Below are 13,710 nucleotides of genomic sequence, written 5' to 3'. Positions count from 1 at the left end.
TCTCCCTCCTATTATCAGCTCTGAATATTAGAACTTTCTTTTCTAAGATCATTAACAAAGATATTTAAGCTGCTGTTAGTATTTGAGGGTATTTCTAATAAACCTTCTCCTGAGGCTTACAGCATTCTTATTAGTGGGACCACTGGGGCTGCAGCACTGACTGGAGCAAACTGGGTGGTACTTTTTTTTTTTTTTGCTGCTGCTGCTGCTCCTGCCAAAGCAACATAATGACAGTTTTTAATAAGAAATGAAATGAAACCTAAGATTTCAGATTTTTGTGTCACTGAGCCCTTATGACTCACACTGTGGCATCTGTGTTTTCTCCGAAAAATGCTGAAACCATTGTTAATCTCTATCTTTTGCCTGACTCGGGGAGAATGCTTCCCAGGTGAAGGGGGACATTAAGCTTGATCAGGAGCTTTCTCAGAGCTATGTTGTAGGCCTGAGTCACAGCAGCCCACAGCCAGGAGCTGGGTCACTGGGAGGCACTAACTGGCCTTTCTCCCTTCAACACTCACGATGCCTTTGTGTGGGGAAAAGGAGTCAGCTTTTTCGCTTTGGAGAAAGCAAGACACTTCAGATCATTAGGGAACAAATGGGTGTTTTCGAGCCTCAGCATGAAAGAAGCAGAGGGGACATGAGAGACCTCCTCATCCACCTCTCTCATTTCAGAGATGAGGGAAAAGCTGAGAAACAGAAGGGACTCACCCAAGTTCACACAGCTAGAGAGGCAAGCAGGACCAGTCTTCTGGCAGAGAAGACAGAATATGCACATTCAGACTGTTCTATTGTGAAAGAGTTGGGAATGAGGGTAAATAATGAATTAAGGAAGTTATACAGGTAAATCGTATAGGACAGCCAGCTTAGAATATGCGGAAAGGTGATGGTGGGGAAATACTTAGGCTATCTCCAGCTGTGTCCTAGAAAGAAAGTATTCCGTAAAGTGGAATTCCCTCAAAGTATTTGGTGGTTTATACCAAGCAAGCAAAGATTGGTGAAACTTAACTATCTCCATTTTCCTGGAGAGCTCCTCTTCTGTAGCCTGATCTCCAAAATGGACCTATTCTCCCAGGAAATAGACTGATCCAGTAGAGCCTGAGGAACTGCTTTGTAACTCAGCCAAGGGCAATTTAGAGACTGAGTCAGCTTTCTCTGGACTTGGTCACCCCAAATGAGGTCACTAAAAAGATTCTAGACCTGTAGGGCTAAGGTGAATGGGTCCGGGCATGAAAAGTTTCTGTGGTTTCACAGTTGGAATCTTGTAAGGTAGCTGCCCTACCTCCGAGCTCCTGCAGCAATAGGGGAAACAGTTATGAAGCTTTCTGGAAGCTTTGGTCCCAGCTCCCAGGATAACCTTCTCTCAAGCCCTGGCCTCGGCATGTATCTTGTCATCCTAACACTTTACCATGGTGTAAGTCTGGACTCTCACTGAAGGGTCTTCTACTGGTGGTGCCTATGCGCCTGTTCTCTCACATGCCTTCTCTCTCAAAACCTGACTTGAATTCAAATTCCTAATGCTTTACTTTACTTATCCCAGTTCTGACTGGGATCCTTTTGATTTCACCCATGATGTCCACCGCCCAGTCAAACAATACCAAGTTGGATCCATCTTCTTCTCTGCACTTGCAGACAGCAATCACACAGCCATCTAACCACAAACCCTGGTGGGGCAATCCATTGTAAATAGAAATTTTTATATACCTGGGGATCAGTATCTTTCTCTGGCATTGGACCAAAGTGATGGAGTATCCGATTCTTCAGAGATGACTTGAGTGAATGAAACCACAATGATGCTTGCTCATATACACAGTTATGTAATGTCATCAGCTCAGCATAATCTTCTCCCTGAACCTAGAATTATCAAAGTTGAAGTAAAGCATTGTGTATCTTCTCCATCACTCCCAGAACCACTTTTGGCACTTGACTCTGAGCATCCATCCTGTCTCCCTAGGGAAGGGTCACTCATCCAGCTTTGTCTTACATAGTATGGGGAAGGCTCCTCGGCCAGATGTGTAAATACTGCTGGGGGTGGAGGGAGGGAAAAGGTTCAGCTGGGTAAGTTAGCTAAAACAGCAAGACCTATAGAAAACCAGAGATTCTAACTGGCCTGAGGGGAAGGGTGCTGTTAAACTATATTATGCTGATGTACACCACTGCCCTTTTCATTTTTTACATCTGTTTTCCCACCACTCACTAGGAAAAGAGACAGGAATATGTCTGTGCCTCAGTGTGTAACTATCTCTCAAGCCCAATACATTTATCCATTGATTCAATATTTATAAATCTTGTACTCTGCAGTGAATGCAAATATAAACAAACATGGGATCATCTACGTCTCCTTCCATTCATTAGCTCAGAAAACCAAGGATTAACTGGACGTGCAATCTTTCTACCTCATGGGATGATGGATTATAGGGAAGGGCTCTTAGCCAGGTGACATATTTGAAAACACATGCATCTGTGCATCTATAATTGTCTCAAAATAAAAAGTCAAATAAATAAATACACATATGTAGACCCCACTCCAGATCTGTCCCTTGGTACCTCTGGCAGGGACCTAAATCCTGGGCTAAACGAGCCCTAGGGTTGGCCTAGGGTAGCATTTCTTACACATGAAAGCAACTCAACAGATAAACAGGGAGAACCAGGACAACGGTGCCCACCACCAGTTTACAACTGAACACCAACCCGGCAGCATTTAATGTTGCCGCAGTAATTTAGCAAGGCATCCCAAGGCCCCCAACAGTTCTAAGATATTCTTACACCATCTTTGTATACCAAGTTACAGGGATATCCTGGCTTTGGGATTTGGATCGGATGGCCACCCTTACCTTTTGGTCTTCAATGTATTCAATGTCAGCCGTGTTGTAACCATCCCGCTGACCCTGATGGAGCACCTTGAAGCGCCTCTTGCCTATGCTGTCAACCACTGAGCGGCCATCAGCAAAGAATTGAACATTTCTAATCTCTAGGATGCAGCCATATTCTGCAAATCTGTTTATTGAGAGTGGAGTTAAGAAAGTAGATCCTCGATAAGTTCTGTTTCCTTAGCCTTGCCCCTAGCCATTTCTGTAAACCCATGATGTACCGTCAAAGGACTTCTGACAATTTGCCCATCCCAGGGTTTAAAACTACAGTTACACAGCAGGCAGTGCTGCCTGCATGAAAAACAGCTACCATTTACTGAGCACATACTACATGCCAGATACTATGCTTAGTGTTTTATGTGCGTTAACTCATTAATCCTCTCAACAAACCCAACGACGTATGTGCTATTATCCTACCCACTTTACAGATAAGAAAACTGAGTCACAGAAAAGTTAAGTAACTTGCTCAAGGTCAAACTTACTCCAAGGCTGAAGCCAGAATACAAAGCCAGGCTGTTTGGCTCACAGGCTCACACTCTTATAAAACAAGTTTTATAATATATACCACCTGTTTAACAAAAAGACTAATCCTGGGGTTCTTTTAAATAGGCAGCCTCTCAGATGGTAACCTAGGGGCTGGAGGAACCCTGACCTTTACAAATGCTCATGTCTTGAGCTGGCTAAGTTTCATGGGCAGTGCTTCTCTGTCTCCTGGGAACATCCCAAGGTAAAAACAAACCCTCTTCACCCAACTTCCTTTTACTTGCTTAGCTCCTCACTTACCCTTTAACAGGATCTCCAAGGCACATGCCGAACTGTCTTGTGCCTGTCTCAATGCATCTACGAATCATCAGACGGTAACAAGGCTCAAAGATGTGCAGGGGACAAGGAACGGTGGGATAGGCCATAGTACACACGAAAATAGGCACATTCTTATTTAAGCTGTCAGAAAAAAGTAAATCACAGGGTCTCAGAGCAATGAGGTGGAACACAGAAAGGCTGGATAAACATCACCTGTGGTACCCCAGGAAAGAAGCAATGACACATCAAGTTTTGATGCCTAATAGAGAAATACTGAAATGCAACTGATACTGTGGGCTGAGTCCCATTACCTGGTGCAGAGGTTAGCCTAACGGCTAAGACATTAAAATTGGCATGCAATTCCTACACGTTCTAATTTGGCTCAAGTAGTTCTCTAATATCTTATCACTGTGGATGATATTAATTCCTCACAATTTTTCTTTCTTTCATGCTCTCCACTCAAAATGATCTCGTCAGGTGTTTTGCTGGCAGTATGGGGAAGGGTAGTGATGGTATAACTAGACCCAGCTCTCCAAAGGGATTATGGGAAATTCTCTGCAAGGTACCCACGGGCAACTCAAATTTTCAAAGCCCCCACGGACTCTGCATAGAAGGCTGGGGGGAGGAGGAACAAGAGGCAAAAGTAGTCTGCCCCAGTGATGCTCAAACATTCCTGCGCCATCAGAGTCACTGGGGATACTTAAATACAGATGCCTGGGCTACTGAAATTCCAGAGATGCTGATCCAGTAGCTCTGGCGCTGGTACCCAGGAGTCTGCATTTCAACGAGCACCCCAGGAGATTCAGACATGCAACCCACTGGGGAGCCACCAACCAGGCCAGCGTCTCCTGTGTCACTGTCCTCTTATTTGCCTAGCAAATCCAATTCAGGAACATCTGAACCTAAAAATAATGATAGATATGAGACCATCTGGTCAACTCTCAAAAGGATTAAGCTTAGGATTCCTTTAAGTAGAAAGTCCCTAGTATATTCTAGTGTTTGTTAATAAGACATTAAATAATATTGAGAAGAGTTTTTGCATAGACACAAGGCTAATGAATCAGAAATAAAGATAAAGATGCCCTGAGTGGTTCTACTGTAAGTCAAAGAGAAAAAAGGACTTCATTTGTAAATTTTCAGGAAAACATGTCATTCAGAGTAAAAGGTACATCCAAAATGGTGGAAGAGTTTAGAAATGTTCTCTACAGCTTGAGCATAAAACCAGAACAGCTTCTGCCATCAGAAGCCTCGCCTCCAGAATCCTGTGAGGAGTTCTGTTCCACTGAGGATGGGGGGAACGAAGGGAAGCAGTATGAGAGGCAGAGATTAGTGATTGCCTCCTGCCTTTTCCGCTAAGTGAGCTCCTCTTCCAGCCAGGCAGAGATCCTGGAGCCCCACTTACGTCTCCGTCCCTATCCTTCACCTCTCACACTACCTGTACATGGCTTACTATGTACTACCTCGTTTGATCTTCATAACAAGGACATGAGGTAAGAACTATTATTATCCCCAAGCTACACATGAGAAAACTGAGGCTCAGAGAAGTTAAGTGACCTGCCAAGGGTCATGAAGTCTACTCACTTTGTGGCAAAACTGGGTCTTAAACCTAGGCCTGGCTGATACCAAAGGTCTTAATCTACCTGTAGCACCCCCTCAGGTATTTAAGACAGTCTCTGGACACCTCTGATCCTTAGGTTCTCCTGATTAAAAAAAAAAGCTACTCGAATTTACTGATGCCAGTGACACACTGTCATTAGCGCCAAGCTGTGCCCTGGTCAATGGTTCAGCTCATGCTTCTTCAGTGGTGTGCCGGTAAATGGGAAACAACTAGCTCTCTGAAAGAAATAAGCCCGGGTTTGTAGCATCTGCCAATTTCTATGGTGTAAATACTCCCACCAAGGTCAATTTCACTCTATTAACATGATATTACTGAATGAGGAGGGTGGAAGAGAAGCATATATTCAGCTCTCATGAGCTGGTATGGAATAGAAACATGCATATATATATTTATATATACTTAGAAAGTTCTTCCATTTCTTCTTCATAGAGCCTCCTTCGTTCATTGAGTTCTTCAGGAAGGAATTTAGCTATTAGCTCTTCCATTATTACAGTTTTGCTGTATTTTCTTGATGCCAAGCACTGTACAGGAAAGAACAAGCAATTAGATACATGCGGTCATTGGAAAGACACAAAGCGCTTCTGATGTAATCAGAATAGTCAAATGATCCACATATTAGAGTAACTTGGAGCCACAAATTAGCAGCTGATAAGATCATAATGTATAAATTCTCTGAATGTTAGAGTTCAGTTTAAAAAACACATGCTATGAATTATTTTTAGAATTAGAAAAAATACTTTAACAAGGAAAAAAAACGCATTGAAGGTTTAAAAGTCTCATAGCTGTCCTGAAACAATGAAATTGAGATCAATGTTCTTGTCAAAAAAGAAAAAAATTATATATACATACACATATATATATATCCTTTCCTTATTTCTTTCTGGAAACCCTGGTGGTGAGTGGTTAAGAACTATGGCTGCTAACCAAAAGGTTGGCAGTTCAAATCTACCAGGTGCTCCTTGGGAACCCTATGGGGCAGATCTACTCTGTCCTATAGGGTTACTGTGAGTCAGAATTGACTCAACGGCAATAGGTTTGGTTTTTTTTTTTTTTTTTGGTTTTCCTTCTTTCTGATTTGTGTGTTTACCAGCTCACAGAAATGGTCTCTGGGATGTGCTGAAAGTCAGTGATTACAAGGTTCAGGAAACTAAAAAGCAATTTTGATCACTGATCCTTTCCTGCTATGCCCCTACCCTCACCCCACACCGATGTCTGGCTTCTGAATATTTTAAGTCTACACATTTTGTTCTCCTCTAAAAAAAAGCCAAAAACTGCTGATTTTGTTTGCTTGTTTTGTCTATTTGCTTTTTAAATATACCATCTAGTTATCACTGAAATGGTGTTATACACAGGGATCTGTAAGTTGTGGGTATTTAACGGTGTGAACCACCAGACAAGGGGAGTTTCAACAGCAGAGGCACCCGCTTGCTCGCTAATGAAAATGATCTCTACAGACCCAGCAGGGGGAGCTCCTGAGTACAAAACTGCTTGCTTCAGATCATGTTTTTCCTTTCCCAGTGTGGGCTGTGTCTGTCAATTCTGTAGTGAACGTGACTGGAATAAGATATTTATCTGTCTGTAAAATGGTGTGTGATCCTGTGTGAATACACAGAGATAAATAAGCCTATCTTCTAGCCCCTGAGCTCAGGACCCCACAGTATCTGCCTCCAAGATGCCGTATCAGTCACTACCATCCCCTGCCTATAGGACAATTAACTGCTTTGACTAGGGTCCCAATCTTTGAAGAAAAGTAGTGACTCAGAAACTGGCCAATCTGAGAAGGAGGTGACCTCTCAACTGATGCTAAAACAAAAAACCTAGGAAAGACGCGTACTGAAATGTTAACAGTGGTTTTCTCTAGACAATGAGCATACGGGTCGATTTTTCTGCTTTCTGCTTCCCTTAATTTGGCAGCGTTACCACTATGCAAACATATGATTTAAGTAGTTACAAAGACCATGAGCTTCTCACTTATAATCAGCCCAGCAAATCCCACCCCTTTGCCTAGGGAAAGGCATGGCAATGACCCTCTCCCCAATCCCAGTACACACCCTCGAAGCTACTCTTGATGTTTATTTTCATTTCATTCCCTGAGTTTAAATGTCGGGGTATTGGCAAGCTCAATATGTGACTTCTCTGGACCTATGTTCATTTACCTAGAAAGAGTCTTGAGTCCCCAGCCTCTCCTCAGGGATGAAGGGGTCAAGAAACAATAATAAAAAAAACCAAACCCACTGCCATTGAGTCGATTCCAACTCATTGCAACCTTACAGGACAGAATAGAACTGCCCCATAGTGTTTCCAAGGAGCAGCTGGTGGATTCAAACTGCCAACCTTTTGGTTAGCAGCCAGAGCTCTTAACCACTGTGCCACCAGGGCTTCAAGGAACAATACTGGTTGTAAAATGTGGCACACAAGCCCCTGAAGGAGGGAAAACAAGGTAGAATTCCCAGGATCTTTTTTTTTTTTTTTCTTTCAGGGCCACTTGAAAAACAAAGGTGGGGGGCTGTGTGATGAATTTTAGAGGACCTGAACATTTCAGAGCTTTTGAAGTCGCCAAGTATCTGCAAGTAGGTGCAGTGGCTCTCCAAGGGTAAGACCAGGATCACACTGAGAGTCTGTGAGGTTTTTCTTGGGTCCTGAAAGCTGATTTCTTTAAACTATGGAGTAAACATCAATGATAAGGGGATTTCAGAGCTTATCTAGCCCAAGCCCAGAGAGGACAAAAGATTCACCCAAGATTACAGTGAATCAGGTGCTGGTATGCTGGGATTAGAATCAGGATTTATGTTTATCATCTGACTAGCTAATTACTTTTGATTCCAACACACATTAATTTCACTACTGGCAGTTTATAAAAAAGGTAGATGTTGCCTCATTTTCCCGAAGAACTTTGTGGAGAAGGGAGAGGGTGGCTGTAAGACAGGAAAAACAGATGGTCTGAGGAGGGTATTTTTCCCTAGCACAATGTAGTAGCTTCTGGGATCCTGCTGGACACTCTCTTAGTACCTAACTTCAAATAAATTAACTCAATGAAGAAAGAAATAAAAAAAATTTTTTTTTTACCTGTAAAAGACCATCTTTGCACAGTGGACACTTTGTGTTGTGATCTAGGCATCTTTCAAGGCATTTTAAGCAAAAGGTATGCCCACAAGGTGTTGTAACTGGCTCATAGAATAATCTGAAATTTAGGAATCCAAAGGGAAGAAAACGGCATTAAGATTTAAAAAAAAGAGAGAGAGAGAGAGAGAGAAGGCTACTCAATGTTAAAGCTCTTATAGCATTGTTTGGAAAATCCAGAGGGGTCTTTCTTCTTTTTATTGCTGCTGTTATTAGGCTTCAGGAAAGCATCTGCTTTCCATTTCAGAGCTGGATTTGAAATAATGCCTTTTTTTACCGTTTAGGGTATAGCTGGATGATTTCTGTAACATTAGTTCCAGTCAGTCTCTTCTGGGGCATCCAGAGTGCCCCCCCCCCCGCCCCATCGTCTGATCCCAGAAAAAGAGAGACTCATGTCCGGCTTGTCTGAATAGACCCCATTCTAAAATTATTTTGGCAACCTGTTCACCTGAGTATATGTAAACAGACAGATACACACACACACACGCACATGCACTGATGCCCTCTCCCCCACCACACACACACTTATTCATTTAAGCACTTCACATATTACCAAGGAAAAATGATTTTACTTATTTGCTAGCCTTGATTCCTTTTTTTCACCTAAGCAACATTTACTGCCTAAAGGATCTTGAAATTACACCTCTAACAAATACATAACTGCCTTTTACATGGATGGATAATTTTCCTAGAGACAGTTGAGTAATATCATTAATGTGCTACTGAAATACACACACACACACACACACACTCCAACGAGAACCTATTTTAACTGCTTTGGGGAAGCTGGATATTTTCAAAGCAATCTGGGGATCCTTTTATAAAGCTGTTCTGTACGTTCGGAGATTCGTGGACTGACATCAGTTAAAGAAAGGCTCACCCGCAGCAGGATCAGTGGGTGGGGGCAGATGAAGATGATAGCTCAGAAGTGGGGCTTGCACTCACCAAATGGACGAGTACAGAAAGAAGGGAAAGACGCCTGACCAGCCCACTTTGACCTCACAAGTGTGTTCAGTCGAAAGCAAGAGGCAGCCAGCTGCACAGCTCCCTCGTGTGACCTGGCGGTGCACCTGCAGCCCAGCCGGCACCGCCAGGCTGAGCAGAAGAATCCAAACGTCAGAGCGGAGAAGCACTTGACAAGAAACTGAATTCACCAACTCAGAATGAAACCGAGGTCCAGCGGGGGAGAAGTTGCTTGTCTAAGTGGACACAGCCAAATGTTGGCAGATGGCAGTCTATCCGACTTCCACTTCCAGTCCTGTGCCTCTTCTATTAGAACAGTGATTCTCAATCACTGCAGTGCATCAGGATCACCTGGGGAGTCTTTTCTTTAAACTGCTTTACTGGCATACAATTGACGTGCACTAACTGCACATACTTAAAGTGAACAATTTGGTAAGTTTTTACACAGGCACACATCTATGGAAACATCACAATTAAGATGGTGAACATACCCATCGTCCCCTAAATTTCCTCACACCTCTTTGTAAACCCTCCCTCCTGCCCCTCCCCACCCATCACCACCACTCCGCCCCCATTACCTAGCGAGGTTTTAAACAATACAGATGCTTGGGGCCTCACCTGCAGAGATTCAGGCTGGCGGCTCTAGGGTAAGGCCCAGGCAGCAGGGGTTTTTTTCTAAGGCCCTTCCTGTGATTCTGGAGCCCTGGTGGCCCACTGGTTAAGCGTGGCTGCTAACCAAAAGGTCTGTAGTTGGGATCTACCAGCCACTCCTTGGAAACCCTCTGGGGCAGCTCTACTCAGTCCTATAGGGTTGCTGTGAATCGGAATAGACTCAACGGCAACAGGTTTGGGTTTTGGTTTTTCCTGTGATTTTAATGTGCAGCCACGATTGAGAATCACCGTATTATGCAATTGTACTAATGTCTGCACAGGTGAACCTTCTGAATTGTTTCCAAATCTGATTATCACAATCACTTGTGGAGCTTTCCCAACGATACACATAGCTGAGTCCCACTGGCTAACGTCTGTGATTCAGTAGGTCAAGGCAAGGGGCAGAGATCTTATATTTTTAATGAACCAGTGAAGGTCTGGCATAGGAGACAGGCTTTTAATATATTCACTTCTCTGTACTTTTTGATTTTTATCCTGTTTTAAAAGTAGTTCATGTATTCAACAAAATTAATAAATTTTCATTGTTAAATTTCAAAAAAAGTAAAAATAATTTTCAAAAAAACTGTGATGGAGGTCCTAACCAGTGCACAAAGACAAGAAGAAAAATTAAAAGTATGAGAATTAGAAAGAAACCAAATCTTGCATTATTCATAAATGATATGATGGTGAACTTAGAAAATATAAAAGAATCTACAAAATGATTTTTAGAATAACAACTAATAGAACTGGCGGAGTTGCTAGACAAATATGCATATACACATACATACACAATTATAGTTGTATATTACAGCAACACACTTTAGAAAATAAATTTTAAAAGATTACATTTACAATTGCTTTTAACAATGAAGAGCCCAGGAATAAAACTAACAAAAGTTGTCCAAGGCCTCTGTTGAAAACAACTACAAACACCTCATTGAAGAAAAGTAAAAAAAAAAAAAGACCTAAAATGTCCCAATAAAAACCCCCACAGGCTATTTCATTTGTTTGTTTGTTTTTGTGGAACTTGACACGTTGATTCTAAACTTCATATGGAAAAGCAAAGGGCCAAGAACAGCCAAGACACTTCTGAAGAGCAGCAATTGGAAGGACTTGTTCTATCAGACATCAGAACTAACGATGAAGGAGCAGTGATTAAAACAGGTGTAAGACTAGCACGAGGACACATGAACAGACCTATGGAATAGAACAGAAAGCCTAGAAATAAACCAAGACCCGGATTCTTGATTTGTGATAAATATGGTACTGCAAAGCAGTGGGAAAAAGTACAGTCTTTTCGATAGTTGCTATTGGGAAAACTGGATATCCACAGAGGGAAAAGTGACATTGGGCCCTCCCTCATGCCATACACAAAAATCAATTCCATCTGGGTTATAAAAATGGATGGGCAAGGCAAAACAGTAAAGCTTTTAAAAGATAAAATAGGGGAATATCATCATGACTTCAAGGTAAAAAAAAGTGATTTCTTAAACGAGACATACACAAAAAAACTATAAATAAAAAGTTTGATAATTTTGACTATATTAAAATTAAGAACATCTCAGTTCATCAAAAGATGCCATTAAGAGTGGGGGAAGGCAAGAGACAGAAAGGGCCACATGAACCAGAGACTACATCATCCTGAGACCAGAAGAACTAGATGGTGCCCAGCCACAACCGATGACTGCCCTGACAGGGAACACAACAGAGAACCCCTGAGGGAGCAAGAGAGCAGTGGGATGCAGACCCCAAATTCTCATAAGACCAGACTTAATGGTCTGACTGAGACTAGAAGGACCCTGGTGGTCATGGCCCCCAGACCTTCTGTTGGCCCAGGACAGGAACCATTCCCGAAGCCAACTCTTCAGACATGGGTTGGACTGGACAGTGGGTTGGAGAGGGATGCTGGTGAGGAGTGAGCTTCTTGGGTCAGGTGGACACTCGAGACTATGTTGGCATCTCCTGTCTGGAGGGGAGATGAGAGGGTGGAGGGAGTTAGAAGCTGGTGAAATGGACACGAAAAGAGAGAGTGGAGGAAGAGAGCGGGCTGTCTCATTAGGAGGAGAGTAATTAGGAGTGTGTAGCAAGGTGTATATGGGTTTTTGTGTGAGGGACTGACTTGATTTGTAAACTTTCACTTAAAGCACAATAAAAAATTATTAAAAAAAAGAGTGGGGGACGGTATCTGCAACACACATGACTAGCAAAGGACTTGTATCTAGACTATACACAGAGCTCCTGCAAGTCAGTAAGACAGACAACTCAATAGGAAAAATGGGAAAAGACTTACATGCGCCACAATACGTAAAAATTATTCATCCTAATGTTGTTTATGATATCTCAAAACCAGAAACAACCCAAATATCCGTCTATAACAGAAGTGGTAAACAGCTATAGATCCATACTGTGGGATACTATATAACAATAAACATGAACAAACTTCATCCAGATGCAATAACATGGATAAATGTTCATATTGAGTGAAAGAATCGAGACCAAAAGAATATACACCGGATGATTCAATTTACACAATGTTAAAAAAAAAAAAGAAGAACAGGCAAAGCTACATTATACGGTTTAGAGCTGCACACAGGGGCGGTGAAACTATGAAGAAAAACAAAGAGCTAACAGTCAAGACAGTGGTTTTGAGGAGGGGAGCTTGTGACTGAGAAGGAGCAAACAGGCAGCTTCTAGGGTCCCAGCAGTATTCTATTTCTTGAACTGAGCGGGGTGACGTGAGCATTCTCTTTACAATATTTTGTTAAAAGAATACACTCATATTTTATGCACTTTTCCACTGTGCAGTCTATTTCAAATTTAAAATGTTTTTAAAAAGTGTAATTTGCAGCCTGATTTGGGAGCCACTGCTGTAATCTAACTACTGGAGCAGCCAAACCAGAATATTTCACTTCAACACGGGCTTATCCTCAGTAGCTTGAGCCCTGTGAATCTGCGTTTTATATATTATTTGATGATGCTAATGATGAAGATGACTGATGAACCTGCACCTGCAACCAATATTCAAAACTACTTTTCCTGAGAATTTCACAATTGGATCTACTGTTCATTTAAGAATGTAATCCACATAATAGCACAAAGCTATAAACTGGCTAATTCATTGCAATAAATACTGACATTAAGTGAGCAGATGAATGAAACATACAGAATAGCGACACGGCAATCTCTTCGCAATAGCTACGATTAAAATGTCTCCAATCTGAGTGAACAACCAAGAATGCTGCCACAGATGCTGCATAATTATTGCTTAGTAATAATTCAAGGCGCAGATGCTTAAAGATAGCATCTTTCAAAACTCAATCCACTTGTATATTCAGGGCTACTCTGTTACTCCATGGTATTTTCAATCTCCTCGTATGCTGGACAATGAATAAGGAAGACCGGAGAAGAACTGATGTCTTTGAATTACGGTGTTGGTGAAGAATACTGAATATACCATGGACTTCCAGAAGAATGAATAAGTCTGTCTTGGAAGAAGTGCTCCTTGGAAGTGAGGATGGCAAGACTTCAGCTCACATACTTTGGACATGTTATCAGGAAAGTCCAGTCCCTGGAGAAGGACATCATAATTGGTAAAGTAGAGGGTCAGAAAAAAAGAGGAAGACCTTCGATGAGATGGATTGACACAGTGGCTACAACAATGGGCTCGAGCATAGGAAATATTGTGAGGAT

At 42.1% G+C, this 13,710-nt stretch overlaps 1 protein-coding gene across 2 annotated transcripts in view; it reads right to left on the bottom strand.

The window, feature by feature from the left end:
- LONRF3 (LON peptidase N-terminal domain and ring finger 3) overlaps positions 1-13,710 on the bottom strand; it is a 46,814-nt gene that overhangs the window by 13,100 nt on the left and 20,004 nt on the right. For both annotated transcript variants that reach the window (XM_064278716.1, XM_023553867.2), the window contains 5 exons: positions 8,353-8,467; positions 5,686-5,807; positions 3,651-3,809; positions 2,832-2,994; positions 1,702-1,851 (listed from right to left, as the gene is read on the bottom strand). In XM_064278716.1, coding sequence (XP_064134786.1) covers positions 1,702-1,851; positions 2,832-2,994; positions 3,651-3,809; positions 5,686-5,807; positions 8,353-8,467 — 709 coding nt within the window. The remainder of the gene's footprint in view (positions 1-1,701; positions 1,852-2,831; positions 2,995-3,650; positions 3,810-5,685; positions 5,808-8,352; positions 8,468-13,710) is intronic.

This window comes from Loxodonta africana, chromosome X (assembly GCF_030014295.1).
Source record: "Loxodonta africana isolate mLoxAfr1 chromosome X, mLoxAfr1.hap2, whole genome shotgun sequence".
Lineage (NCBI taxonomy): Eukaryota > Metazoa > Chordata > Mammalia > Proboscidea > Elephantidae > Loxodonta > Loxodonta africana.
The sequence above is the reverse complement of the archived record's forward strand: the minus strand, read 5'-3'. Positions and strand labels throughout refer to the sequence as shown.